Source organism: Sparus aurata, chromosome 1 (genome assembly GCF_900880675.1).
Source record: "Sparus aurata chromosome 1, fSpaAur1.1, whole genome shotgun sequence".
In the NCBI taxonomy this organism is placed as follows: Eukaryota; Metazoa; Chordata; class Actinopteri; order Spariformes; family Sparidae; genus Sparus; species Sparus aurata.
The window spans coordinates 32,618,141-32,642,692 of record NC_044187.1 but is presented as its reverse complement, the minus strand read 5'-3'; the positions used below and the strand labels follow the sequence as shown (position 1 = coordinate 32,642,692).

At 39.8% G+C, this 24,552-nt stretch overlaps 1 protein-coding gene and 5 non-coding genes across 6 annotated transcripts; all 6 read left to right on the top strand.

Moving 5' to 3' along the window:
• Positions 1-2,919: 2,919 nt before the first annotated feature.
• Positions 2,920-2,992, top strand: trnar-acg (transfer RNA arginine (anticodon ACG)). The gene has a single exon. It is a non-coding gene; the product is annotated as a tRNA-Arg (tRNA).
• Positions 2,993-3,859: 867 nt separating this feature from the next.
• trnar-acg (transfer RNA arginine (anticodon ACG)) lies at positions 3,860-3,932 on the top strand. Its single transcript has one exon. It is a non-coding gene; the product is annotated as a tRNA-Arg (tRNA).
• Positions 3,933-4,283: 351 nt separating this feature from the next.
• On the top strand, positions 4,284-4,355 carry trnah-gug (transfer RNA histidin (anticodon GUG)). Its single transcript has one exon. It is a non-coding gene; the product is annotated as a tRNA-His (tRNA).
• A 431-nt stretch (positions 4,356-4,786) lies between these two features.
• Positions 4,787-4,859, top strand: trnar-acg (transfer RNA arginine (anticodon ACG)). Its single transcript has one exon. It is a non-coding gene; the product is annotated as a tRNA-Arg (tRNA).
• Positions 4,860-5,210: 351 nt separating this feature from the next.
• trnah-gug (transfer RNA histidin (anticodon GUG)) lies at positions 5,211-5,282 on the top strand. The gene has a single exon. It is a non-coding gene; the product is annotated as a tRNA-His (tRNA).
• A 4,911-nt stretch (positions 5,283-10,193) lies between these two features.
• LOC115585928 (up-regulator of cell proliferation-like) lies at positions 10,194-23,932 on the top strand. Its single transcript, XM_030424633.1, has 13 exons — positions 10,194-10,258; positions 11,323-11,438; positions 12,575-12,664; positions 14,661-14,750; positions 16,061-16,126; positions 16,242-16,319; positions 16,922-17,020; positions 17,341-17,424; positions 17,856-18,150; positions 18,262-18,283; positions 19,135-19,404; positions 19,507-19,773; positions 20,785-23,932. Exons 2-13 carry the CDS (start codon positions 11,413-11,415, stop codon positions 23,247-23,249), a joined length of 3,852 nt encoding a protein of 1,283 aa, XP_030280493.1. The 5' UTR covers positions 10,194-10,258; positions 11,323-11,412; the 3' UTR covers positions 23,250-23,932.
• Positions 23,933-24,552: the final 620 nt, after the last annotated feature.

Here is a 24,552-nt window from a genome sequence, read left to right as displayed (position 1 = left end):
AAATAGCCAAAAAAAAGAGTTACATAGAGCCCCTTTAATCAGTAGCCATTGATTGATTATCACCTATAAGAATCGTCACAGAGAGTACCAGTGTAGACAAGCCAAAAACAAGGTTTTAGCCAAGCCCAAAGCACAAACACAGTCTGATGTTATCACTAAACAGTGTAAAAAGGCATTTGGGCTTGCTGAGACTGCTAAAATGATCCGTCTTACGGGATGTTTTCACTTTATTTCAGTGCACTTAACCTTTGTTTGGCATATGTACTGTGTCTGTTTCGCTGTTTTTGATGATGACCTGACCCCCAATGCCTTCATTTGCTACTCACAGTACTACAGGAAAAATTATATTTTCTCTGACCTCAAGAGGTTTAACATCTCACTATGCTGGACTTTAAAATCAATAAGTTCAAAACTTCACTGAGGGCCCTGAAACATAATGTCTTACTCAGCCTCTAACTTTGCGCAATGTGGCCCGACATGAACACAGATTTTTGTGCCAAAGCTGTAGATATCTGCATTGCTTTTTTTCCCTGTGCTCTGGCATTGGATTTAAGTATGTTGGAAGAAATACAACATACTTCAGTGCAACCACCAGGATCGAGCCAATCTTGATTCAAATGTCTGATGACAATTGAGGGGTTGCTGCTTGTGTTGCAGTTCAATCTGATCACAACACAGCACATCAACATAACCCATCTTCAGCCTTAAAAAACAGTAAACTCTAGTCCCAAATGACAGTCCCATTGCCAGACATCCTACTCATTCTTCTCCACAACGCCTTTGCATCTGCAGAAGAGTATGTTAACATCGCTCTCTCAGTGCTGTAGGTGTTCCTTCCATTGTCCTAGATTCGCAGGTCCTTTTAATAAGACTTAATCAAATGTTTCACTTAATGGGTACTGTATATATTAAAGAAAACACTTTCTGATCATTCACCCACACAAAGCCAATGCAAGAGATCATCAGCACATTTGATGGAAGCAGGCAGAGTTATACCACTAATGTTCCCACTGTGCTGTCTCAAAAAGATGTGCTGCTTAAAGATTTGAGCTATCTGTATCTTTTGAATTTCTTAACTAATGTGAGAAGTACACACCTCAAAAATGATTTCTGCCAATATATTGCATCCCATGCCTTCTAGAAAGTTGTAGTCCTTGAAAGAGGACAGATATTTACTGTACCATAATTTATCAAACTGAGAAGACTGCCATACATCAGGGATTCACAAGTCTAAAAAATCTTTGCAAAAGGCACCCCCTGCTGTTGAATGTTAAGGGTAAAAAAAAAAAAAAAAAAAGAAGTCATATCCATAAATTGTGTGTTTTGATGTTTGCTTTCCAAATCCACTATTCATCTAGTCAACAACGGACTTCAAGCAAAGCTGTGGCACACTTCCAGAGAATCTGCTCAGGTACCAGACTGCACCGGACGTCACTGATTTAATCACCCACAATTCACTGCTACAGACGTGACGTCATAGTTTTTCTCAGCACCAACTGAAAAGCAAACAAACAAACACACAAAAAACAACGTATTACTAATGTGTAAAACAGTGAGTCGTATTGCCTCGCAGTCTCACTCCCACGCTGACTCGATGTGATGACAGTGAAAATGTCACAGTACGTACCAGCTCAGTCCAAGGAGGGCTCAGTCTGCAAGTCCAGAGGGTGGAACTTTGTATTCAAACCAAAAACTAGAGACTGAAAGTCAGAATATCTCAGCCTCTTTGGCTTCAGTTTTGTCCACTCTTATTCAAATCTCTGAGACCCCCAACTTTTTGGAGCAAAATTCCCTGGAAACAATGTTTACTTCATTGGTTTACTTTCATTCCTTCTTTCTACATCTTACTGACAGCTAAATACATTAGTAAGACGGTCATGTTATTTAGTCTTGACCTTTGCAGTTTTTAAGTCTTAAATTTAGCTCACCATATTAGAATGGATGTGTTTGTCAGTCTAACTTAATTAACTATCATTCCTTCACTCCCTCTTACGTCCTGCATACATCATTGGCTCCCTTGTCTGCTGATCCCTGTCTGCTCAGTGATCCTATTTCTTGCAATTATTCTGGGGTAAGAAGCAAGCTGCAGGTGCTCATGTTTGACAGGGGAATTATTCAATTTTTAATATGCATTTCTATGTCAATTAATGATATAAAACCTGAAAAAAAATCTACAAATACAAAGACGCACAATTCACTATATCACTGAACTCATGACAAACAATGAGTGAATAATTTTATAGATTTTATAATGCAACATTTGGAATTGGGACATTGAGGTTAATGGGTAATTTTTCTGTACTGTGGTAAGGACTTGGTGTTTAATAGCTGAACTGTTGTAACTTCTCTCCTTACTTCTGGCAGACTTTTCTATGACAATTTCCACTTCATTTGTGTGGGTCCAGTGCAGTTGAACATATGAAATAAGTTGAAGTAGGCTTACTGTAAATTCCTTTAGTTGCAGGGAGATATTGATGTAGATTTCTAGCCATCTAACCTTCATTTTGAACCACTTTGTCTATTCAGACTTAAGGTAGACATTTTGTAACTTGACGGCTCTCCATACATTTATTCTGACAAACCCCATAGTTTAATTGCTTGAAAGAGTAAGGCATCAGGAAGAAGATGTAAACACAATGAACTAACCTATAAAGGAATTGTTGTCAAATAAGGTCAAAGGTCAGTATACTGAAAATAGAGTTTATTCATTTTGGAGGTGATTTTGTGGTGAGATTTCTCCACATAACTGCAGTGAAATGTAACCAAATGTCTACCTGTGATAGAGTAAGGCATGAGAAAGAAGGTGCAAAGATAATGATGAAGTAACCTATGAAGGAATTGATTTGACATAAGGTCAAATGTCAGAATACTGTGAATGGAGTTTCTTCATTTTCGAGGCGATAATAACAGGTGAACGTAGGGCTAGTGGCGCAATGGATAACGCGTCTGACTACGGATCAGAAGATTCTAGGTTCGACTCCTGGCTAGCTCGATTTACCCTTTGGTACTCTTTAGTGTGAAGCACTTGGTCCTCGTGCATTGCTGCCATTCTACATACTGTGCAACGAAGGACATTTACAACTGAAAAATACCAAATAATACCAAATTGGCAATTCAACAACTAGTAGAAGGCGTCAAAATCCATCGGTGACAGCCAGCAAGGTATCCTATAACTCCGTAATTATCTTTGAAAAGCTACATTTCAACCTGAAGAATATGCAGAGCGGCACTCCATGAGCCCTCTGATGAACTTCATTGTCTTCTCTGACACATCAGTTAAGCTATTCAAAATTCAAAGCATTCCATTTCAAGGCAGGGACACAGTAAAACAAGAGGTTGCTGTGCAGAGAAAGAGGCTGTGATTGTATAGTGGTTAGTACTCTGCGTTGTGGCCGCAGCAACCCAGGTTCAAATCCGGGTCACGGCAGCATGTGAAAAAAGAACCTCCCTGGTGTCTTTGCCTGCGCTTTAAGGTAGACATTTTGTAACTTGACGGTGCTCCATACATTTACTCTGCAAAACCCAATATTCTAATCGCTTGATAGAGTAAGGCATCAGGAAGAAGATGTAAACACAATGAACTAACCTTTGAAGGAATTATTTTGAAATAAGGTCAAAGGTCAGCATACTGAAAATAGAGTTTATTAATTTTGGAGGTGATTTTGTGGTGAGATTTCTCCACGTAACTGCAGTGAAATGTAACCAAATGTCTACCTGTGATAGAGTAAGGCATGAGAAAGAAGGTGCAAAGATAATGATGAAGTAACCTATGAAGGAATTGATTTGACATAAGGTCAAATGTCAGAATACTGTGAATGGAGTTTCTTCATTTTCGAGGCGATAATAACAGGTGAACGTAGGGCTAGTGGCGCAATGGATAACGCGTCTGACTACGGATCAGAAGATTCTAGGTTCGACTCCTGGCTAGCTCGATGTACCCTTTGGTACCCTTTAGTGTGAAGCACTTGGTCCTCGTGTCAATGCTGCCACTCTACATACTGTGCAACGAAGGACATTTACAACTGAAAAACACCAAATAATACTAAATTGGCAATTCAACAACTAGTAGAAGGCGGTGACAGCCAGCAAGGAAACTTATTACTCCATAATCATCTTTGAAAAGTTACATTTCAACCTGAAGAATATGCAGAGCGGCACTCCATGAGCCCTCTGATGAACTTCATTGTCTTCTCTGACACATCAGTTAAGCTATTCAAAATTCAAAGCATTCCATTTCAAGGCAGGGACACAGTAAAACAAGAGGTTGCTGTGCAGAGAAAGAGGCTGTGATCGTATAGTGGTTAGTACTCTGCGTTGTGGCCGCAGCAACCCCGGTTCAAATCCGGGTCACGGCAGCATGTGAAAAAAGAACCTCCCTGGTGTCTTTGCCTGCGCTTTAAGGTAGACATTTTGTAACTTGACGGTGCTCCATACATTTACTCTGCAAAACCCAATATTCTAATCGCTTGATAGAGTAAGGCATCAGGAAGAAGATGTAAACACAATGAACTAACCTTTGAAGGAATTATTTTGAAATAAAGTCAAGGTCAGCATACTGAAAATAGAGTTTATCAATTTTGGAGGTGATTTTGTGGTGAGATTTCTCCACATAACTGCAGTGAAATGTAACCAAATGTCTACCTGTGATAGAGTAAGGCATGAGAAAGAAGGTGCAAAGATAATGATGAAGTAACCTATGAAGGAATTGATTTGACATAAGGTCAAATGTCAGAATACTGTGAATGGAGTTTCTTCATTTTCGAGGCGATAATAACAGGTGAACGTAGGGCTAGTGGCGCAATGGATAACGCGTCTGACTACGGATCAGAAGATTCTAGGTTCGACTCCTGGCTAGCTCGATGTACCCTTTGGTACCCTTTAGTGTGAAGCACTTGGTCCTCGTGTCAATGCTGCCACTCTACATACTGTGCAACGAAGGACATTTACAACTGAAAAACACCAAATAATACTAAATTGGCAATTCAACAACTAGTAGAAGGCGGTGACAGCCAGCAAGGAAACTTATTACTCCATAATCATCTTTGAAAAGTTACATTTCAACCTGAAGAATATGCAGAGCGGCACTCCATGAGCCCTCTGATGAACTTCATTGTCTTCTCTGACACATCAGTTAAGATATTCAAAATTCAAAGCATACCATTTCAAGGCAGGGACACAGTAAAACTAGAGGTTGCTGTGCAGAGAAAGAGGCTGTGATCGTATAGTGGTTAGTACTCTGCGTTGTGGCCGCAGCAACCCCGGTTCGAATCCGGGTCACGGCAGCACGTGCAAGACAAGCCTCCCTGGTGGCTTTGCCTGTGCTTTAATTTCCTGTTATTTCACTACCTAGTAGATGACCCTTGGATAGTTTTTCCCCCATAATCATTCATTGGTATCACATAATTGCTGAATAATCAACTCTGGTAACAAGTACTGATTGGGAAATACTTTGTGCATGTCTTGTACAAGAAAAATGTGTTTCTAGGCATTGTACTGTACACATCAATGCTTAAATATAAAAGTGGCTGGTAGATTTTAGAATTTACCAGCCACAGAGGCAGGTGGACAAAAAAGTTCATTTCCATCCCTGGTACATACAAAGTCAGCTCACCTAGATAAGACTACTTCACCTAATTTTTACTATTATTCTGTATTAATATTATTTCACTACTGTTACGACCCCAGAGGTCATGAATGTTTCTATTTGTCTGTTTTTTATTATCCCTCTTTTACCTGAGTATGAGTGTGTGTGAGATTGGTTGCAGGTGTGTGAGTGGTTGTAGGTTGTCCCCGAGAGCTGATTGGTTTCAGTCTGGAAGACAAGGGTTTAAAGGCTGGCTCCTCCCAGTTCCTCTGGACTCTCCTCCATTGACCCAGACTGCCAGCATGCATGATTGTGGAAAATGTGTTTGTTTTGAATAAAACTATGTTAAAAATGCTCATAGCTGGTGGTGCTTGCTCGTAACAATTGGGGGCTCATCCAGGATCTGAATGTCCATGAGGTGAGGTAGATGTGGTTTGGTTTTGTTTGTTTGTGTAAGTGGCCGTTAGTTAAGTGTAGTGGTCATCTCTTTTGTTAAGTTGTTGCTGCATGTTGTGTGTCTGTCTGAGCACCCCGACCAGATAGCTGCTGGGCACTTTCAAGTAATTTGCCATGTTTGTTATTTTGCCTTTCTTATTTTTGGTGGTAATCCTGGGTGGGGGTTCGCTTCAGTGTTTCGCAGTTGACTAGATTCCTGGTCTTCGGTGATTCACTGAGTTCAGCGTTTAAAGACGCCTCGAGCTCGGCAAGCCACTGAAGACTAGCTAGGTGAGTTAGCCACCTTTTGTAGGCAGGTAAAGTTGGGGTGTCCCTACAGTTTCCCTTTTTATAATTTGCACAGCAACGTGGTTTTGTGTGAGATGGCTGCTTTTGTGTTCATGTTGTGATGTGTGGCCCTAATTAACACTTGTGTGCAGTAACTTTTTGTGACTTTTTGGTTGTGGTAACTGGACTCCACTTTTGTTGGGTCACTTGTGGTTGCAGCTTAAGAGTAAGCTTGCAACATTGTGTAGTGGTGACTACAGTGTGATACCTTTTGTGTGTGGTTGTTGCAGTCCAATTTTGGTTTGGTCATGTAGGTGTTGCTGCTTTAGTGTATTAATTAGTGTGATTGGCATGGTGTCGCTCCCCAGATCAGTGGATCTTGAGTGGTGGCTATGGCTTTCCCAGTTTGTCTGGTCACTTTTGTCCCCTTTTTATTACACTCCTTTTACAGTAACATGTGGTTGGAGATCACAAGGGTGTCCATTTTGGGTGTGGTAGTGGCAGTTCACTTTTGTTGGGTCACTTGTGGTTGCAGCTTAGGTGTAAGCTGGTGACATTTGTGTGTAGTGTTGACTACACAGTGATGCCTTTTGTGTGGTGGCTGTTGCACTCCACTGTTGTGTTGGGCACCTGTTGCTGTTTTTGGTGTGTGTCTGTTACCACAGTTGGTGTATTTGCTTTTTGTGTTCTCTCCTCATGGTGGTGGCCATTTTGTTTTTGGGAGTGGCACCCACTAATAAGGTTTTGGGTCCTGTTTTTATGTAGATTGGTTTTAAGAGGGAACAGACTTGTGATTGCTCAACACCCGATTGCAATAACTTGAACATTTCTTTATGGGAGAAATGTTCAGTTTTAAGGGGGGAGGTGTTATGACCCTAGAGGTCTTGAATGTTTCCATTTGTCTGTTATCACTCTTTTACCTATGAGTGTGTGTGTGTGTGTGTGTGTGTGTGTGAGATTGGTTGTAGGTTGTCCCCGAGAGCTGATTGGTTCCAGTCTGGAAGACAAGGGTTTAAAGGCCGGCTCCTCCCAGTTCCTGTGGACTCTCCTCCATTGTCCAAGACTACCAGCATTTGTGTGATTGTGGACAAACTATGTTTGATAATAAAACTATGTTAAAACGCTCGCTGCTGGTGGTGTTTGGAGGGTGGGAAGAGGGGAGTCTCATTCTCTTGTTGCACCAGGGTTTCCCCTAGGCCCTGGTCGTAACACTACCTGTAAAGACAATACCTATCAATTAACTCACCTGTACCTGTTACAAAATCACATCACCTTTTTGTTACCTGGCATCAGCTTGTGTTTTTATTTTCTATAAAATAAAAGGACTATCTATGGTACTTCAAATAAACATGTGAAGACTTTCTATCACTTCTTTTGCAAACAAACAGGTGGTGCCAAGGCCAAGCAAAGGGCAGCTGCAAAAAAATGATTTATAATCTCCACAATCATACTGGTTGTCACTTTGACCCATATCAATTCCTGGTATAAACTGACCCCAGCCCCCCATCAAAGAAAGGAAAGTTGATGTGGCCCCCACCCAAAAAGGTTTGGGGACCCCTGACCTAAACACTTCACTACCTAAACTTATGGTAACTTAAATGACCTCAACAGTAGCGAATGTCAAGAGTTAATGTGATCATGAGTGGTCCTGAAATATTACATTTTGGAGGTAATGTATAGTGTATTATTCTCCAGTCAGTGCTCTTGACCAAAGCACTGGAGTTGGCCTCGGACGCTGTAGGTAGGTTTCCCACTGCTTGTCTGGGATGGGCTAAATGTAGAGAACCAGTTTCACTACATTGTACATGATTGTATGATTATTTGTGATAAAGATTCTTCTTCATAAACCATGATGTATATGACTGGGCTCTGGTCACCCACTTCCTGCTTCCATTGGTCAGAAAATCCAACTGAAGACTGTACTCTAAGTGCCCTGCATGGTAGCTCACTTGCATCTTGTATGCAAGTGTGTATGTGTGTGTTAACAGATGAATGCGAAGCAAGGTAAAGCACAGTGTCTTTGTTTAACACTGCTGCCTCCTGAGGCCTGGGTTTGACTAAGCACTAACCTAGATATATGTGACAGTGCATGACACAAGTTTCTTGTGACTGTGCTACTGTGCTCTAATACCTGCTTATATCCACATAACTGATTATTTATCTGAAATATGTTAGTTTTTTGTCAAAGGACCAATAGTCATCCGTTCAGTAATGTTTTTGGTCCAAAATATTGCAGCATTTAATTTTGTCGCCCAGTTATAGCATTGATGAAGTACTTCTGAGAAGACAACAAAAATATTGAGTTATATATTGTGTATCTCAATAAAGCCAAACAAATATAATATATATATATATATATATATATATATATATATCATTAAGGCTATATATCCCAACCCAGGCATGATTGTATGTGATAATACAGATTATAGACATCTGTCTCCATGTTATTTGGAAAAATGCAGTAGCCTGACTCAGTATAGAATCATTTTACAGTTTACCATGCAGTCCATTTAGGCAACTGACTAAACCCAAAGGGCTGACTGAACCAAAAACGAAACTTTTTCTTTAAAAGTGAGTTAACTTTTCCATATTTAGGCCTGTATTTAGAACTTAAACAGGCACTGATGGTCAACCACAGCTGGGTGTCTCTAAACTCTATCTCTTTGTATATTCATCTGTCTGTCTAACTTGATCTGTACCCCTCCCACTTACAAATGTAGGTGGGGAGTTCTCAATTTGGCTGCATTACCGTGTTGGAGCAGAACCATGCATCTCAAACAGAAATAATCTCATGACAACTACGATTTTTCTTGTGACCCTTTGGAGGGGGCCCAAACCACTGGTGGGGAACCAATAGACAATACAAAACTCTAAAGTAGTTTAAACTAGCTGCACCTCGAGCAGTGAGCAGTACCATGCTATTTACACACTGACGCTTCAATACTTAAACAATCATGTGATAATTATCTATATTTTGATACTTTAAGTACATTTTGCTGAGAATACTTCTGTACCTTTTTTTACAGTAGGAGTATTTATTTATAAGTAGTATTATAAATGCAGGACTTCTGTTTGTAATGGAGATTTTTTTTTTTTAACAGTGGGGACTGGCAATGATCAATGCACCAGAATGCTGTAATGTTTGCTGATGCTAGTTGATAATATTTGTCAGTTAGTTGAACTTTATTGTCCACAGGGAGAACGTCTTTTTCACAGCAGTGTACATCAATGGGAGACTTGACACTGCACTCTAAACACGTTTTTTAGTTAGCCCTGCTCTGCGGCACACAGGGCAAGATGTAGAGATTTAACATAAATCTCACAATTAATGCCTACAGCAGCAAAAAACACCTCCTGAGCAAAATACTTAATACATAAGTGATGAATGAGTAATATAACATTTGTGAGACTGAACCAAATTACTTATATTTCTTTCTACAGTAGACGATCATCTGATTTCATTCAAAATGATGCAACGATTGATAGATCACTCATGAAAGGACTCATGAATCAGTTCCCATATCTGTATGCAATTCTATCCTCTTTGAAACTTGAACTTGAACACACACACATGCACATGCACATGCACACACACACACACACACACACACACACACACACACACACACACACACACACACACGTTGAATTTTAAACCAAAGCACTCAAAGTGATCAAGTGTTATGTGTTGATAAGTAATCATCATAAAAATAACCACTTGAATACATTGTGTAAAATATATATTGAAACACGTCAATAACAGAGACCGTGACTGAAGTATGCAGCCCTCTGCTAGCAAGTTTACAGTAGTTATATATTAAAGAAATGTGGGAGCGGTCAGTAACTTTGCCAGTGAGATTACACGTGATAGTCAAGTGATTTCACTTACTGACCTAACACATCAAGCTCTGTTTGAGTTTACCATGATTCACCATGAGACTTTATCAGGTAGGCTAGTTTTGTATTTTTCTATTCCACACACTATATATATATATATAGGATCTAAGTCACTCCAAGGCATATTTTGATTAGTCATATTCAGATGAACAGTACAGGAGAAAGTGTCTTTTGTCTTCATACATATCATTTACTTATTATTTTGTTAAAAAGCATAAATTGGACAGCATTTCTTTCTTTTCTTTTTTCAAATTGCCTTGCCAAGTATTCCTGCACCTCTCCAAAAGTTAAGTTATTTCTAATGCATTGTAATATTTGTCTCTGCTAACTCCACTATTGACTTATGGAGGCCATGTGTGGAGGCCTTCGAAATGCAAAAATAAACTGCTTCCCACTAACTGACTGATAACACTAATATCTTCAAAATATTTATTAAATCACTTTATCGTGGCTTTATAGATGACTAATTGGCCAATAACAGAGACAGATTATTAGTTCCCAGTTTGATAATACTACTACTACTACTACTACTACTACTACTAATAATAATAATAATAATAATGACAATGATACTTATAATAATAATATAATGATAATAATAATAATAATGATAATTACAATCTGGCTTCAGACCAGTCACCATAGGGCCAGAATAACTGTTGGCAATGTTAAAAAGAAAGTCAACAATACTAAGATGGGTTGCATTGGTCCGCATAACTATACATGGGAGGCTACCCATGTAAAGTGTACGTGTAGGATACACTAGTTTTACATTGTGGGTAAACTGAACAAATCAGTGGTCAAACCAGCGTCACGAGAAAAATTAGTTTTGTGTCAGGTGAGCTTATACCATAACTGTCATGAACCGTTCTGGGAAGTTTTGTGTGCAAGCTGTTTTCCAGTAAACACATTTGTTGTAATACACCTGAGGTGGTGTCACTTACAAGAGCAAAGTTATGATTCAAGAACAAGATTCAATACTTTATTGCCCTATCAACAGAACTGAATAGAATTTACCTTGGCAAGCTCACCCAGACCCAGACAAGGAAACCACTCACTCATAAATAATGCAGTTACTAATAATTGACCTGATATCAGACTCAATTTGCGTGCAGGTTGTCACGAATGTCATGGTCCAGTGGCAGAGTGATGCCAAGGTGGATTGCGGTTTGAGCTGTTACTGACCCCTCAGCCAAAAAAAAGGGATGGACTCCTTAAAAGATGATGCAAGGTAAGAATATATAACTTCTTTTAATAAAAATTGATAGCAGTCATACATCTTTTCAATCCTAAGTAAGAAATAAGAAAGTTCCTAATGAATGAAAAACATATCAATACATACATTGTGGTAGTTCTGTCAAATTAAACAGCATTTGAAAGACTTGATCACTGATGAATAAAGATCGTGTATGATTGGTTTGGCACATGAAAAGCTGATTACGATCTACAATACCCTTGCTTGTAGATAAGTTTGCTTGGCTGTATGGGCATATAAGTGTGTTGTGTCAACTGTCTCATTTACCTCTCAGCAGGAAAAGAAGCATGTTTCCAAATATGTTAAACCTTTCCTTTACATGGCACTGCAGTTTAATAAGTTGCTTTTGATTGTTTACTTTCTAGTAAGTGACTTTATTGTACTTTCCAGTCTGCTCTTACTCCCAAAGCATCAAGTACAGCAGCCTGGCAGTATAAAGTCAGTTTAAGGAGGGGAAAAAGGTCTGAATTAGGCGGTTGTTGAGGTGGCTGGATGAGTCATACACTGGACTTTCCTTCCAGAGACTGGAGCTCATGTTTAATTTGTGAGAAGGAGTCCAAAGTAATTTGGTTTTAAGTTATGGTCAGTAAGTCGGTTAACGTACGTTAATGACATAGACGGCTGATGTCATGTGATGTGAGTTACGTCGCATACATTACAAGACTGAAATAGTTATTTTGACCTAAAGTATGATCTCATCCTAAACCTAACTAAGTTGTTTTGGTGTCTAAACCTAAAAGTTTGAGAGTGTAAATAAATATCCAAAAGTCATAATATGTCATATTATGTGAATTACGTGAGTTTGTCAGCAAGCTTTATTTTGAAAGTCAAACTGGACATATTATTGCTTATTTGACTGTGGAGCCCCCCCCCCCGGCTGTAAAAATGATGCAGAGGAGTTAGTAGACAGTCACAGTTTGAAGCTGAAGGCCACTGACAAAACTGCTGTATCTGAGGAACATGTTGCACTTTCACACCTTTTTAAAGATAGCTTTTCATTTTTTCAGTGTGAAGACACCGGTGTATTTTTGTGCAATTAAAAGCTTTGATGTAAGGAAGTAAAGACAAAGATAGGCTACTAAACATTTCCTAAATTGCATAATGAATTTCAGATTGAGGACACCAAGCCCATTGCCCAGTGGATGTGTGAGTTTAAAGTCTGCACAGTCCAATGAACCCATCGTAGACTTAAAAAAACAACGGTAAGAAACCATAAATTCACAGTTTCACTTAGAAATGACACATTTTATGTATTCATGTAAGCTGCTTTCGTGCAAGTGAAATCTTTGATGCAAGATGTTTCCTTGTTCGTGGTTTAAAGGACTTGTTTCACATTTTGGGAAATGCTCTGATTCAGTTTCTTGTAGAGGGTTAGATGACAAATTTGATCCCACTCTCATGTCTGTGTGCTGAATATGAAGCTGAGGTATCTGGATGGCAACACATTCTGATTTTTGAGTTTACTTAGTTTGGATTGAATGATGACTAATTGTTTCTCCTCATGTGAGTTAAGGAATGCAGACAGAGTGAGGCTCACAGCTCCAGGGGTCCTAGAGTAGTTTTTCAACTGTGTGAGGGCTAAAGGTTAGCAGGCTGCAGGCCATCATAAAGTACTAAACCTGAGATTGGCCCGCACGCCAAATGGTGGGAGATGTCTACACGTTTATGTTCCTGTGGAAGGATAGAGGTGTCAATTTGGGGACAAGACCTAAAGTTGACTGCAGCCAAGTTAGATGAGTTATGGGGGAGACAGGTCATCTCCTCTTTTAGTCTATTGGATAATTTACCAAAGTGACCAGTTTAGAAGAAGTGGGTGTGTACTGGAAAAGGGACTCTAAAAACCCTCACATAGGAAGAGAAGGAGTGTGGCACTTGGTAGAGCTCCTAAGATTGAAGGCTGATAAGAGTTCTGATAGGGCAGAGGGCGAAGCATTTTGGCCTTGCTTTTGCCATAGATTAGAGAGCATCAGAATGCGGCCGATTCTGATTCGGACGCTGGCATCTGTTTCAATAAAGATTGCTCTATCATTCCACCCAGCCTTGCCTCCGCAGAATTCTTACATCAACATACTACTAGCCGACACCTTTGATGAAGAGAGCCCAGAAACCACAAAGCTATCACCAACAACCAGTCAGCTTGACAAAATGACTGTAAACAGATGGAAAAAGCTGGCCTAGCTCTGTCTGAAAGAAACAAAAAGTGCCTGCAAGTACCTCTACTGCTCATGCATCAACAGGTTGTATCTCACTTGTTTAATTCATTAAAGATCAAAGTGTAAAGACTTCACCGCCACGCTAGTTGTTTTGTGATAAGCTAACCCCGTCTTGGCTGTATGGGCATACTGACATGAGTGTTGTGTCAACTGTCTCATCTACCTCTCAGCAAGAAAGGAAGCATATTCCCAAGAGGTAAAACTTTTCCTTTACATGGCACTACAGTTTAATAAGCTTCTTTAAATTTTTCTCTTTTTTGTAAGTGACTTTACTGTACTTTCCAGTCTGCTCTCATTCCCAAAGCATCAAGTACAGCAGCCTGGCAGTATAAAGTCAGTTTAAGGAGGGAAAAAGGTCTGAATTAGGGGCTTGTTGAGGTGGCTGGATGAGTCATACACTGGACTTTTCTTCCAGAGAATGGAGCTCATGTTCAGTTTGTCCAAAGTGATTTGGTTTGAAGTTATGGTCCGTAAGTGAGTTAACGTATGTTAATGACATACGCTGCTGATGTCATGTGAGTTACGTCACATACGTTACAAGACTGAAATAGTTATTTTAACCTAAAGTATGATCTCATCCTAAACCTAACTAAGTTGTTTTGGTGTCTAAACCTAAACGTTTGAGAGTGTAAATAATAATCCAAAAGGTAATATGTCATATTAAGTGAATTATGTAAGTTTGTCAGCAAGCTTTATTTTGAAAGTCAAACTGGACATATTATTGCTAATTTGACTGTGGAGCCCCCCGATCGTTAAAATTATGCAGAGGAGTTAGTAGACAGTCATAGTTTGAAGCTGAAGGCCACTGACAAAGCTGCTGTATTTGAAGAACATGTTGCACTTTCACACCTTTTTAAAGATAGCTTTTCATTTTTTCAGTGTGAAAACACCAGTGTATTTTTGTGCAATTAAAAGCTTTGATGTAAGGAAGTAAAGACAAAGATAGGCTACTAAACATTTCCTAAAATTGCATAATGAATTTCAGATCGAGGACACTATGTCCATTGCCCAGTGGATGTATGAGTGTGAGGTCTGCACAGTCCAATGAACCCATCGTAGACTTAAAAGAAGAACGGTAAGAAACCATAAATTCACAGTTTCAGTTAGAAATTACAAATGTTATGTATTCATGTAAGCTGCTTTCGTGCAAGTGAAATCTTTGATGCAAGACGTTTCCTTGCTCGTGGTTTAAAGGACTTTTTCACGTTTTGGGAAATGCTCTGATTCAGTTCGTTGTATAGGATTAGATGACAAAATGGATACCACTCTCATGTCTGTGTGCTGAATATGAAGCTATCACCAACAACCAGTCAGCTTGACAAAATGACTGTAAACAGATGGAAAAAGCTGGCCTAGCTCTGTCTGAAAGAAACAAAAAGCGTGTGCTAAATATGAGGTTAGCACCGACAGCCAATGAGCCTAGCCTGTAGGCTATTTTGCTGTTCATGCTCATGCTCAGTGACCAGCCAGTTTTAATGTGGTCCTGCCAAAAATGATGACATCAAAAATCTTATAATGTTGGTTAGGACACATTCTATAGCCCCTGCCAAAACCCTTCAAGGTATCCAAGCCAAAGCATGACAGGTCTGCTCTGTGTACATATGGTTGCCAAGCTATGATCAGACAAATGCTGTTCTTGTTCAGGGGTTCACAGACAATTTGTGTTGTCATACTTTCAGATTTGAGAGATCAGGCATCCCTGACAACAAAATGCAAGACTTGTGTCTTTAAAGTCCCTATGATCTAAAAGAATCACTGTATAATGTCTTGCTCCATTTCTTAGCTAAAGCCAGAAAAACATTTTGTAAATATTCTTAATGGTATTTTAGAGATAGTAACTCCCTGGAAACACATCAAAAATGATGATGACTCATTTTGCACTCAGGGGCAGATATTGTTTTTCCAATTAATGCTTCCTCTATTTGATGATGCTGCCATTGAGGGGATGGGGTGGTGTGGGACATAACCTTGGTCCATGCTGTTGGCAGCTGCCTGTTTTTATTGGAAACACCCAACTGTGCTGAAGCAAATAGCACTTGCTTAGCCATTTCATGGGGATTTTAATACATTGTTTTTATCCCAACAATGGTATTTATACTAGCTGACACCATGCTCAGTTGCAAACCTTCCTACTAAGTTTTGCATGAAAAATGTACACACTGCACTATTGCATGCAAGGAATGAAAATATTGTAATATATTTTAGGGGAGGAGATCACTGTCAGTGTCTGGTTGAGAGACAGACAAGTGGTTGAACGAATACAGTAACCTCTAGCAGATTTTGGTCTTTTGTCAGCATATTTGATACTTGGAAACTTGGTGATGGAAAATTCCTGCATCTTTGGTTTTGACACGACTGATTTTTTTTCTTAACCCCTCCTGTCAGATCAAAAGCATATGGGGTGCCTAAAGCCTGGGGTGGACATCTGCCTTATTCTGAGATTCCACATAGGTATTTTTCCTGCATGAATATTTGTCTGATACCATGCTGAATTTCTGTCTGATTAACTATACCATGTGAAAACTGACAGACATGTATGCTGTGTGATGTGTGTAATGACTTTCAGGTTGAAGCCGCAGGGTCCTGCCCCAGTTGTGTATCCAGTACAAACAACTGGTCACAGAGCCCTTGATGGCCAAAGCTGGTAAAAATCACTGTTCACATTACCGTCTAATTCATGTGCTGTTATTAAACGAACATAAGGTTGATGGGTAAAAAAAAATATCTGATTTTCTTTGATGCATTCAACAAAAGTTGATGACATTTGTAGGTGCTCAGAGATGATCAGATGCAAGTCAATGCCAGTGGGGTTTTCATGTTAGCAATTTGTTATCGCACTTTGACACTTTCCGTTTAACTTTCACACACTCTTACTTAATTTATGATTTGAAAGTCAGAAAAGTGATTCATTTGTGAAGGTTATCTTGCTGAACAAAATGTAAAAAAAGCATCACAAACTTGTGTTTGCCACAGAACTTACCAAAATCTAATTAAAAAATCCCATAAACTTTTATGTTGAGGGAGAGAGGGTGTGGAATTATTTACTTTTTCCTTTGGTTTGGTCTTGCTGCTTTCTGAAATCTTACCAACCGCAGCTTTAATTGCACAATTCGTTTTATAATGAGAGACACACATTCATCAGCTTTGGAAGAATTTGTTGACTGAACTGAAAGGTGGAGAGCTGCGTTAGTTCAGTATTTGTACATTTATATAGCCTTCATGTACAGTTTTCCGTATAATTTTCAGGAATAAGGTCAAACCCTCCTACCCTTCATTTCCTGCATGTGAGAGTGTCGTGTCCGATGATTCAGAGGATACCATAACCAACTTCCTCCGAAGCGAAACGTAAGAAGCAAGACTAAATATGATTTTGTTACAATGAATAATGAATAATCGCTTGTTCTAGAAACAATATTTAATCAATGCATCAGAAATTATTAATGACTCAGATATCAACTCTAAAGCAATATAAAGGCTGATTCATCCTCACTTCTTGATTCCAATGGGATGTTGCAGCAGTCATTGTAATCTCAGCTTTGTAATTCTTTACTGTTACATTTTGAATATGAATGACTCAGAAAAAGAAAGAGGGCAATTTCTTGTAGCTTTTAATTACAGATTATTGTCAACATCCGTTGAGTCTTTTTTCCTATTTTGTCTTTCAGCGGTGTTCAGTTCGAAGCACAGACAGCATACTCATCCACGACTGGATCGAGGGATTCAGTATTTGATGAGGAGACAACTGATTCGTGAGACACTTCTTAAATTCAATACCTTAGTAGTCCACTCTCATAAAGACTGATCACGATCAGAAGAGAAAGATGTTGATTGACTGATTTCTTCTGTCTAAACAAACTCAATAAAGTAGCTCTCTTCATTTTCATGACTAAATTAACTGAATAAAGAAACCGACCTTAAAGGACAACACAGTTTCATAATGTTTTTTTTATCTGGTGGACCCTGCCACCTTTCTACCTTCACACAGTATTCTGGAGAACTTATTTTATAAATAGCTTGTTTATTCACTTATGGAAAAGATAAAAACTTAGAAAAGTTTAGAAAACTTAACTAGTCCCCCCATCTTTAATGTTTAAGGGCCAGGCTCACACATAGCGAACATGTCTTGCACTGCTTCATGCAGTGAATAATAATAAGTGCACTTTATTTGCCTGTTTAACAGAGAAGATGAGGAGGTGATATGTGACATCTGCTGTAAAGCTCGAGCTATGAAGACCTGCCTGACCTGTGACATCTCCCTCTGTACGAATGATGCGTGGGACCACTACAAAAACGAAGCTCTGGAGGAACACACACTCACTGATGTGTGTCAGGACGGCGAGAGGAAGCGCTGCCTGCAACACAAAAAGCCTCTAGACTTGTTCTGCAGGTCCGATCAGACTCCGATCTGCAGCCGATGTGCCCGGAAAAATCACAAAGGTCACGACATCGTCTGGAAGAGGAGACATGCAAGTCAGGTGAAAATCTGAAAATGTGTAAATAATGGGAAAAATATGTTAATAGTGACACGCTGCATTTTGCTAATTCATTCTATTCTGTTGCATGTGTGTTGTGGTGATGGATAACAGAGCTCTGGACTAACTGAGACAGGTGAGTGAATACTTCAGAGGTACAGGCATAGTCACACACACATTTGGGATTTACTCATATGGCTTTTTAATTACAAGTATCTGGGGGTAGATAAGCAATTTGATTGGCTGGCAGTTAAAACAATACAGGAATTCTCTAGTTGACAAGGCATAAACTGGATCCAGGAAAGATAAAGAGTTTCATAGAAAGAGTTGTTGCAAGTTTCCTCCCAACTAGTAAAATCTAGTCAGCAGTAAAAAGGGTGCTGTCTCCAGTGATTTTATGACAGCCTGTAGAGAGATAGACTTTGATCCAAAGTTAAAAAAGCACATCACGCCACATAGCTGGGCAGAGGTAAAAATCATATTTTTTTTTTTTATTGGTGGTGTACAGCGGCTGTTTAAACCTGTTTATACCTGTGTATCCATCTGTCTATTCATCGATTCATCTTCATCTTGATAAGGTTTACAAGAGATTTCTACATCTCCAGAGCCAGTTACCAAGAGCACAGGCTGATATATAAATGTGTGTTACTGTAGTATTTAATTCAAATGGATGCCAAAACTCATATTTCACTGGGTGAATAATTTGTCATGATGATGAAGCAGACACACAAGCAAATATATTATTCTCAACAATGAAACTCAGAATTTTGATATTAATAATATTAATGGAGTAATAATAAAAAAAAAAAACAGAATTGAATTTTTAGTTTCAATAACTTAAAAAACAAGCTCCTCTTGGATGAAAATGAGTGTGCAGCATTAGAAAGTGTTTTATATGATAATGTTCATTCACCGGGCTTATAATGATGGGTTTATGAATGTAAGAGTGGCTCAAAAATAGTTTTTGTGCTGTCTTATGTTTGACAGTGGTGCCCCCTCCTGGTGAGATCACGTTCCTGTCAGTGAAGCCAAACTCTGTGATTCTAAGCTGGGAATGCCCAAAGGGACCAGAGGGGCCTGCCAGCTTCAGAGTTATGTGGGGCTCCTCTATAAAGATGACGGGTTGCCTCGTCATCAGAGGTTTTCACAAAATTGAAATAAACAAACTCCAACTTGGACAAAAGTATTTTTTCAGAGTGGCCACAGAAGACAAGGATGGCAATTTAAGCGAATGTGTCGAGGCATCTGTTGTGACAGGTAATAAAAGGGATGCGAACACATTTCACGTTTCTTTTACTGCATTGTGTTCGTGTTTCATTCACACACAGTTTTTTTTTTCAAATAACTGCTCTCTTGCAGCCGTGCCAGCCCCTCGACACTTAAAAAAAGGACATTCAGAGGCCACAGCTCTGTCTTTAAAATGGACGGAAGGAGAAAAAATGGAGGGAATTCCACATCAGTACCTCATAACCATCACAAGTCCAGGGAAAGATTCTTTAGCAGTACACACAGAAGACTGCTACAAGATGTTCTCTGATTTAGAGCCAGACACAGAGTACATTATCTCTGTTTCTACAGTGCTGGGTGATGCGTGCAGTGAGCCAGTCTCTACAACTATACACACAGGTGGGAGTTATATCGCATTTAATATTCACGAAATACTTTTATAAATGTAGTAGTCTGATAAATATATTGTACATTATGTATACAAAGAAACTTTTTGACAAAGTTTTAGTGTTATTGAGTATGATAAGTGAACCCAGTGCAGAGAGAGAAAATAAGAAATAATTCAAAGGTGTAATCCTGCAGCGATGGAATGTAACTTTGCACAATCAATTCAGTGCTGTACTTGTTTTTGTTCTTTATTTGAGTATATACATTTCATGCTACTTTATATGTCCACTCCACCACATTTAGGAAATGTAAAAGCAAACACCGTAATTTCTACTACACTACATTGTCATATTTAAAATGTGTTTTCAAACCAGGTCATGGTAATTCTAAGTGTTATATCGTAGGCAACTACTGGACTTTTCACCTCTCATCCAAGAGGCTTATTCAGTTCTAATGGGAGGGGAGTTGGCAGGCTTTTAAACCCTGTGTGGGAGTGTCCTTACAGAGTCGTTAAGGACATGTGTGAGTTTCAGACTCATTAGGGCCACTTGTGAGTCGTTGATCCAGCCGGACATGAATGTCGGTTGGACCCCCTCCCCCCACACATGGAGTGGTTTTTCTTATTTTTCTGCGGTATTTTGCAAGTTAAGTCTGACATTCAATTGCTGAAATTGTGTGAGTCCAGACTTAGGCCAGATTTTGTAGACAAGGATTAACTTTTAAACCCAAATAAATCATGGTTTAGGTTTAAACTGTGTTGCACCAAACTTTTAACGTAACACAAAAATTAGATTGAAGTTAAACCTCTCTTTGAACCTCAGTTTTGTTCTCTCAACCAAAATTAAACTGAATTCTGTTGTACCAAAACTTTAAACTCCACTTCAATCTGTGATCCAGTATCAACTTTTTACTTACACTTGAGAGGGTCTTTATAAAATGAACTGAGCAAAATGATCACGTTTCTGGAATGAAATTAATTGTTACATCATGAATATTGATTTATCTCTTTGTGTTGATTTACAGAGCCGTGCCTCATGGAGGCGCTGTCAAAGATGGGACTTGACCAGTATGACGACAAGCTAACACTGAGCACTGTTATGAAGATCAAACAAGACGATATGTCAGAGAACAAGCTCGAGACTGCTGAGTCACTCCCTGGGGCTTTTTTGAAGAAACTTACAATGTTGAATGCAAATGCTAGAAGTGTCAGATGTGCTTCCCATGATGTGAACACAGACAAAAGCAATGCCATTAATCCCCTAGACCTAATTGTTGCGCTGCTCCTTTGTTCAGACAGTTTCCTTCAGCAGTACATAGTTCTGAAAATGGCACTCTGCCAGTTTGCTGTCCCACTCTTGCTGCCCAACTATGAAACAAAGCAAATCACGTTGATGCTTTGGTCCATGCGTGAAATTGTCAGAACCTTCAGTCCCTCAAATCTGGCATTCCGAAAGTTAAGCTGTGTAGAAAGAATTGTGCTCTCTGATATTCCCCTGGTGTCATTTGTCAGGCTGGACAGAATGATGTTGTCCAAGTCTCAGATGCTGAACAAACTGCTCAGTAACTCTCAGCAGTGCCATGACCCGTTCTATCATCGCAACATGGTGTGTGGTGATGTTCCAAGGAGGATTTCAGAGGGGCTCGTTGAAATAAGCTGGTACCACCCGTGTGGGGACAGGAAAGTAGACAGATTCACTGAGCCACTGGCTGTCGCCAACCTCAGAGGAGACATTAGGGCCTTTGACAAGCAATTCTCATTCCTCTGTCGGACATCCGCAGCTATTTACATCTTCTGTGATGAATCAGAAGCTGATTTCTTCAAGAATCTGACAGGAAAAGATGCGAAAGCGAATGTCATTTTGATTAGCAGTGCACAGGGGAAGACCTTTACACTGCAAACGCTGACGTTGAAACCAAGTTTAAAGAAAACTAATGTGAGCCAAAAGAAAAAGACTGAGACAGAGCTGATCAAAGCCCTCCAGGAATCAGTCTCTAAGTTGCTAGAAAACTGTCCGAACAAAGTGTCGATAGCAAATCTGGCTGACAGTGCTCCAGGCTGGGAAATCCTGGTTGATGAGGATTCTGGTGAATGCCAGGGTGCAAAGAAGCATGTGAGTAAAATCACTGAACGCATCGCTAATACCTCAGAGTTCAAAGACAAACATCTGGCTTCCCAGGGGCACATCTGGAAAGCAATTTCATGGCTGGAAACTGAGTGCTGGAGACTGCGTAAAGCTGGCAACCAGGACACTGAAGAATACCGCAAGTCTTTGAAAACAAAAGAAAAGGCGCTCAGAAGGAAACAGCTCAAATTTGAGATGACACCTGTTATGTCAAGCTTCCTTCGCGGTGTGGTCATATCCGAAGTGCAGCGTTACTATTTCCTCAAATGGCTGGAAATGGATTTGGACAACCTGTCCTGGAACCAGCTATCAGCTCTGCAGGATCAATACAAAGAGCTCAGTCAGAAACTTCCCCAACATACAGAAGACATAGCGGCCATTGACAAGCAAATATCTGCTCGCTCTTTGCGCCTCGAGCACTTTCTTCGAGAGTGTGGGCAGCTGTATGAATGTGCGAGTTACCTGCCAGACTACAGCGCTCAGAGAAAGACCATGGAACAGCTCCCTGCGCTGTGCGCTCAGATGCTACAGGACGGTTTCCCACTTGAGCTTGTTGATGGAGATGCAGCAAACATCCCGCTTAAATGGATCACTGAGGTGCTTACCGAGCTTCACTACATAATGCAGTCCAACAGTAAGCTCAAGGTCATTGCTATCATCGGAGCTGAAAACTCGGGAAAATCCACTCTGCTAAACACCATGTTTGGAGTCAGGTTTGCCGTCAGCAAAGGAACATGCACCAGAGGGGCGTCCATCCAACTAATCAGTATTGACAAAGAAGTCAAAGAAGAGCTGGGGTGCGTCTGCATCGTGCTCATCGACACTGAAGGACTGAAACCGCATCAGATGCTTCACGATGATCACAGTCACGAACGTGCCAAGGAAGTAGCGAGCCTTGCTGTAGCACTTAGTGATGCCACAATTGTCAGCGTTTCCAGGGACAACTCAAGTGAGCAAGACATTTTGGAGATGGTGCTGTATGCTTTCACAAGGTTAAAGGATGTTAGATCGAAGCCACTGGGCCATTTTGTTCATACTGACATGAATGAGAAGCCCGTTGCGAAGAGGAGAAATAGTAAAGATTGGTGGGAGAAGCTCAATGAGATCATCCGGAAGGACAGTAGGATGAAGAAGGCAAAAATCACCAGGATCTCAGATGTGGTGAAGTTTGATCGAGACACTTGCAGCTGGCAAATTCCTTCGGTTTGGCACGGAACTCCACCGATGGCTCCTATCAGTGTCGACTATAGTGAGACTGCTCATGCTTTGAAAAAGCGTCTCTTAGGTGACCTCAAAAAGTGCAAGGCAAGGGGTGATCTGATGCACTTTATCGAGAGGATGGAAAGCCTCTGGAAGGCTCTATAAAAGGTGAAGCTTTATCTGTACTGATAGCCGAGAGGGGAAGCAGAATAATTTCGTAGAAGCCTATTTCAATGTAAATGTTTCATCTTTCACTGTTATCCTGCGGTATTAATGTTGCCGTCGCTGTCACAAAGACTAAGACAGTAGCAACATGGTTACAGCTAGCAGCCTGGCTAATCCCAATTTGACCTGGAAAGCCTGAACAACTGACATGAAAAGACAGAGTAAAACACCTGGTTGTATTGATAAGTGGGCAGGGTTGCTGCTCACTGATTTCGGAGAAAGAAACCTGATTTTGTCTGTCTCAAGACCAGGCAGTATCAGCAGGGAAACAGACTTTGTCACAACACCAGAGGTCTCCATTGAGTGTAAGCCTATCTGTTCATTTTGCTTTTCCCTGGTCTCTGTCACTCCGTTTTTATCTTCTTTGCCCCCTCCATCAGCAGGGTTTTCTTTTTTTCCACAGTTATTCCAGTTATTCCACCGTAACCTGCCTCCAACCATGCCTCTTTGTGCTGTAATTTGACCTTTGTTTAATTTGACGGGAAAAACGTCAGATGACCAAGGTAATAGTGAGACTTATAGGGGACCAATCTATTGTACAGCCATTAAGTATGTACTTCAGAATGATAAATTAAAGCAAGAACGTTGTCAAAAACAAGTATACTCACTCAAAAACAAGTATACTCACTCAAAAACAAGTATACTCACTCATTCACTTTTTTTTTTTATTTACAATGCATTTTTTTTTTCAAAAAGATCCGACATGTTGAACGCTGTACAAATAAAACATTAAACCCGATGATTGCATAAAATAAACATGTACTTTGAGATGAAGTTCCCTCTGAATAGGAAAACAGAGGTATGGACATACACCTAATGTGTACAGATGTGTGGCAGATGTGTAGTGTTATCAAATCTTTATCAAAAAGATGTTTGTATCTGCAGTGATTTTGTTTGATTGCTTTGATTATTTTACATTAAAAAAGCACAGCTGAAGATAGTGCTAAAATTAATTTATATGTGTATGGATTTATGTGGTAGTTTGTACAAAAAAATATGCATATATAATCTCATTTACTTGCGCTATCATTAGGAAAGGATTCACTTTTGCTGTCTACTCTACAATAATGTCCCACAGTTACAGTCATAACAGTTTAGATGTGGCATAACTGACATCATGACAATAAATCCTCATATTTACATTCATACACCTCTCTTCAAATCAGGTCAGGGAAAAGTACTAAACTGCATACTTAAAGGGTCAGTTCACCCAAATTCTGAGAAAAATTAAATAAAATCTCAG

Coding starts and splice junctions, on each gene's coding strand:
- LOC115585928 (XM_030424633.1), top strand. CDS start 11,413: ATGGACTCCTTAAAAGATGATGCAAG. Junction 14,751..16,060: donor GTAGACTTAAAAGAAGAACG/GTAAGAAACCAT, acceptor CCCTCCTGTCAG/ATCAAAAGCATATGGGGTGC. Junction 16,320..16,921: donor GCCCTTGATGGCCAAAGCTG/GTAAAAATCACT, acceptor TATAATTTTCAG/GAATAAGGTCAAACCCTCCT.